General features: G+C 36.0%; 1 protein-coding gene across 4 annotated transcripts in view; it reads left to right on the top strand.

Annotated features, from left to right (window-relative positions):
• Window positions 1-4,807, top strand: part of LOC108753348 (broad-complex core protein-like) — a 42,608-nt gene that overhangs the window by 29,181 nt on the left and 8,620 nt on the right. The window contains exon 6 of one of the 4 annotated variants that reach the window (XM_018494857.1): window positions 4,323-4,698. The exons of the other annotated variants lie outside the window; for them this stretch is intronic. Within the exon in view, the coding sequence (XP_018350359.1) occupies window positions 4,323-4,606 (284 nt within the window). The 3' untranslated portion in view covers window positions 4,607-4,698. Of the gene's footprint in view, window positions 1-4,322; window positions 4,699-4,807 lie in introns of those variants that run through there. 4 annotated transcript variants of the gene reach the window in all.

The following is a 4,807-nucleotide window of genomic DNA, read 5'->3' on the forward strand; positions in this document are numbered from 1 at the left end:
ATTATTATAATAATATTATATATTGTATATAATATTACATATATATTAAATTAAAATAATAGTAAATGTAATAATATTAAATCTAACAGATTAGATTTAAATTAATAGATTATAGATGGATATATATCATAATATAAATTATATTAATAGATTTGTGGACAGTACTGTATGTATAAGTGCAAATATAATTTTGCACTGTAGGAGAGAGAATGAATGCGCAATGCTCATTTTTTACCATGAGGTGACTGTCGATAAGTACAAGAGATTCTTCCATAAAGAGGCTATATTTTTCGTTTCAGAATCATTATATCTACGATTTCTTTTTCGAGAACTTCGAGATATTTATCGATGACCATCAAAGTCATCAAAATCTCTGAACGAAGTGAGAATGTACAAATTGACGCTAGTTTTACAAAACGAGGATGCAACTTAGTGCAATTATATTTACTTCCAATGCTCGTGGATTAGTTGTCTTTTTCACGCTTTGGTGCAATATGATGAGATGAATTTCGTGTATCGCAATTGTCTAAATTGATTAAGGAAAAATGTTCGAATTATACGGAATATTTTTCGAATGTATTGTCTTTTAGAAACATTAAAATCAAATTTTCTTTAAGGAATGCAGCATCAGAACATTGTTTCGCAATCTGTTTACATTTTTAATATTTGAAAGTTTTTATACTAATTAATTTCCCCAATAAATGTAAAGAAATAGGAGACAAGAAGTTTAAGGGAAATTAATTTCCATACGAATAAACTGCCTTAATCTATATATTTTTATTTTATAAATCGATTCTTTTGCCATTAATTGCATAATATTCACATATGTTTTATGATACATTGCAGAACAGTGCACCATGTATATGAATAACAATTCGGATGCTGTTAATTTTACGTTATGATTTATGTTTTTACGTAAAATTTTCTTTTATTTAACTTACCATACGTAGCGTCATTTATTTTAAATCCTTTTAAAAGACGCTATACGGTTTACATACATATATGTATACACGTATACATAACACATATGTATATAATTATCCGTGTTTTATTTATACACTTAGATTCATACGCGTACACGTATGATGTAATTGCGCGTGTACATATTGATTAATCGGCGGTCGTGTACACGCGCGCGTACGCGAGCACGAAATATTATTTTGTTACGGACGGAAAAGCGAATGTGCACATTCCTCGAAAAAAGTCACGAATGCGAAATAAGTACAACACCGCCAATTAAATATCGTCCTAGACGAATTGATATTTCCTTAGTTGATTATTTATAAAAGAAAAAAAAGAGATGAGACATATATATGTATACATAAAGTATGAAAAAAATAATATATATATATATATATAAATAATATATCATTACGTAATCCTATGTTTGGCTTATGCAGGCTAAATAATGTAAGTGGACATATGTGTGAATAAAGTTGAAAAAATTATGAACTCACATAAGCGAGACTCTCCTCTTTCCTTTTCGCGAAACGTCTGGTTTGCCCGTGTCACACTATATGTATTGAGGATTGCGAATTGAAGATTAGAATTCAGTCAATCAGACCGGAACGGATTAAAATTACAATTATCTAACTGCTCGAGTTCTAATTTCCAATTCGCAATTCTCAATCTTTAATATAGTGTGTGACATGAGATTTGACAGTCGCGTGACTTCGTTTCACCCCCATTTGAGGATCGTCCTCGATTTTAATTAATTTACTTAATATTTATTGAACATAAATTGCACGGACAATAGCGCGCGAGATGACGGTGACCTAGAATGAATCGCTTTTTTTTTTGCGCTTTCGTTTTCACGCAACACACATGTGTCGAAGTGACACACAGTTGATTTAGAAGACAAGCTGCAGCACTGCACCAAGACACCTTCTAATTCACTTAACCCGCTGTGATTCTGAAGCGAGTACTTAGCTACTTACACGTGCTAATTAGTGCCGGCGCTTCAGCCAATAAAGCCCGATCTACGTAAGATGCAAAACGCAAGTAGCGGGTCGCAAGCTTCTTGCACAAATTTGCGACTTGCGAATTGCGTTCTACGTTTTATATAGATCAGACTTAATACATTAGAAGTACTATAATCAGAGTTTGGTGAATGTCGACCAAAAATCGCGCATAGAAAGAGATAACATATATTACTTTCTTTCTTTATGAACTTTTTGCATACGCAAAAAGTGTTAGAACACGTGACAGGCAATACCTGAAGAAACTGATCAATTGGCCGAATTGTTCAATTGTAATTTGTTAATTTTCTCTTTGTCCAAGATCTCAGAATAATTTATAACTTGTTTGACACAAGGCTTTACTCATCTGTTTATGCTATTTATCTCTTTCTTTTCTTCGCTCTCGATAATGCTACTCGAAGAATACCAAGCCAAAGTGGAGAACGTGGAGAACCAATCAGAAGTTGTGTCCGCTTTTACTAAACTCTGATTATAGTATCTCTAATAATGCATCGGGCACAATCAATTATGCCGATCTCGTTATTTACGATGTGAAATATATAATTAACCGTACTTAATATAATATTTATTACAGTACTTATTACAGTATTTATTATTATTACATGTGATGTGATTTATTACATGCGATGTCTTATAACAATTAACAAAAGACATATTAATTGTTAATATGTCTTAGAGGATGTTGGTATACTTGTGATGTCTATGTTTTAAGCAAGATTGGGCAGAAAATAATCTGATTAATGGCTATAGTAATAGCCAGAGTAATTGAGCTAATGATTATTATGATTAGATAATCATTATTAATGAAATAAATACAATGGATTCTAATGTAATCGAAAATTTTAATTAGATTATTTACTTTTGACGTGAATGAAAATTCTCAGAGTAACACTTCTGTCAGTGCATGAATACTCTTTCGAATTAGAAACAGTAAAAATGTTTATATCTTTGCATAGATTTCGTTATCACGCTTTCTACTCTTCAAACAAAATAATGTTGTAAGACTTTATCTCGTTTTCACTTTTATTTTTTAACGAGAACCTTGTGAAACATTGTAGAGACGGAGTGAAAAATCATATAGAAAGGTTTATCAGAAAGATTATACAGAAGTATTATATAATCATATAATTTATAATTTATAGAATCAGTGACAAATTTGTGCACTGGAAAAAGAGTTTGGTTTTATTGCAATTAATTGGAATTGTAATTGAAAATGTATAAATCAGAATTTTCTGGTTGAATCTGTTATACAATAATTCAAGTTGAGGCCAGAATTCTGATTGATATGATCAGAGTGAACCTTCTGGTTCGATCATTTTCAACAAGAAATTTTTATTAGTCTACGCAAAGAGAAGGATAGTTTTTTAATTGTATTTTTCACAAAAACTAATTATTCGATCGTTATTAATCTGTGTAATAATCGTGAAAGTGATTGTTTGCACAAAATTGCTTTCGAGAAACGTAACTTACGTAACCGAATAAGAAGTTAACCAGAAGGGCGATATTGTGCATGACAGTTTAACTGTTGTACTATGCATAGTGACCGAATCCGACGTTCGGGATTCGATCGGGTGTTGGGCCCGATTAATTACGCTCGGTGAGAGCCGATCGAAGGGAGTAGTTTACACACACTTCGAGGAGGATCATCAGTCGATCGCGCGCTCTTCGGGGGCGTCCTACCCGGCGCCTGCTAACACATCGGCCAATACAGTGCACGTTGACCCCACACGTATAAGGACTAATGACTATTGAACGCGCGTTCCTCGACACACTGGAGCAACCGATAGCGCGCATTTTAACCCTTTACCTGCGGCAGTGATTTCATCCGATTCCCCACGAGGCCAGCTAATTTGGAAGAGCACGATAAAATACGTCTAAGTGGCTCGACTTAATGACTGAAGTATCGAAATATATTTGGAAATATTTGATCATTTTGATAGGAAATTTCTTGTTGTAGTAACAAAATTGAATAATAATTTTGCAATTAAAGCAACAGTCTAGTTCTAGAAACTATTTGGTATTACAATAGATAGTGATGTGATAGTGGTGGCTTATCAAAGATAGGTAGATCTAGAGTCACGAGATAAAGGGTTGAAGTTCACGCCCGAGGTCTCTACACGTTGTCATCCGGAGTCTCACCGGTAATCGACTGACGATCCCCTCGTAATGGATGGCCTGTGTTAACGTGTCACCACTGTATCCCTTCCTCTCCCACCCCCTCGATCACCAATGTCCCTTTCCGGCTCTCTCCTTTACCTGTGATCTCCCAACTGACTGTGTTTCCCGTTGATAATTGATGATGAGGAAACCGGCGGGTCACGTGGCTGTGTTAATGTGTTGCAGGGGGGGTGGGACGCAATCGGAAGCACGTTGGCGATACAACTGGTCAGGTGGTGATGCAGGGCCCGGGGCGTTTTCCGTGCCGACTCTGCGGAAACGTTTACAGGCATCTTGCCTCGCTGACCCAGCACCTCGAAGTGCATCGCAACCAGACTACCTGCATCGTCTGCCACACCACTCTCAGTCGTAGAACCGACCTGCGGCGTCACATGCGCCTGAAACACCAAATACCCTGGCAAAAAACGATCCACAGGCAGCGCAGCCCGAAAAGCGAATTGGACTCGTAGATCACACGCACCGCACTCTCTTTTTCTTTCTCTCTCTCTCTCTCTCTCTCTCTCTCTCTCTCTCTCTTTCTTTCTCTCTTTCTGTCTCTCCCCCTCACTGAGATAATAGATACCGATTGTCGTGGCTTCACTCTATTATTGAACGCCCGAGTAACATTGCTTGTTAATCCGCTCCAAGCGGATATCTTGTGCGTTTATCGA

The sequence above is a fragment of the Trachymyrmex septentrionalis genome, unplaced genomic scaffold, assembly GCF_001594115.1.
Source record: "Trachymyrmex septentrionalis isolate Tsep2-gDNA-1 unplaced genomic scaffold, Tsep1.0 scaffold69, whole genome shotgun sequence".
Classification (NCBI taxonomy): Eukaryota; Metazoa; Arthropoda; class Insecta; order Hymenoptera; family Formicidae; genus Trachymyrmex; species Trachymyrmex septentrionalis.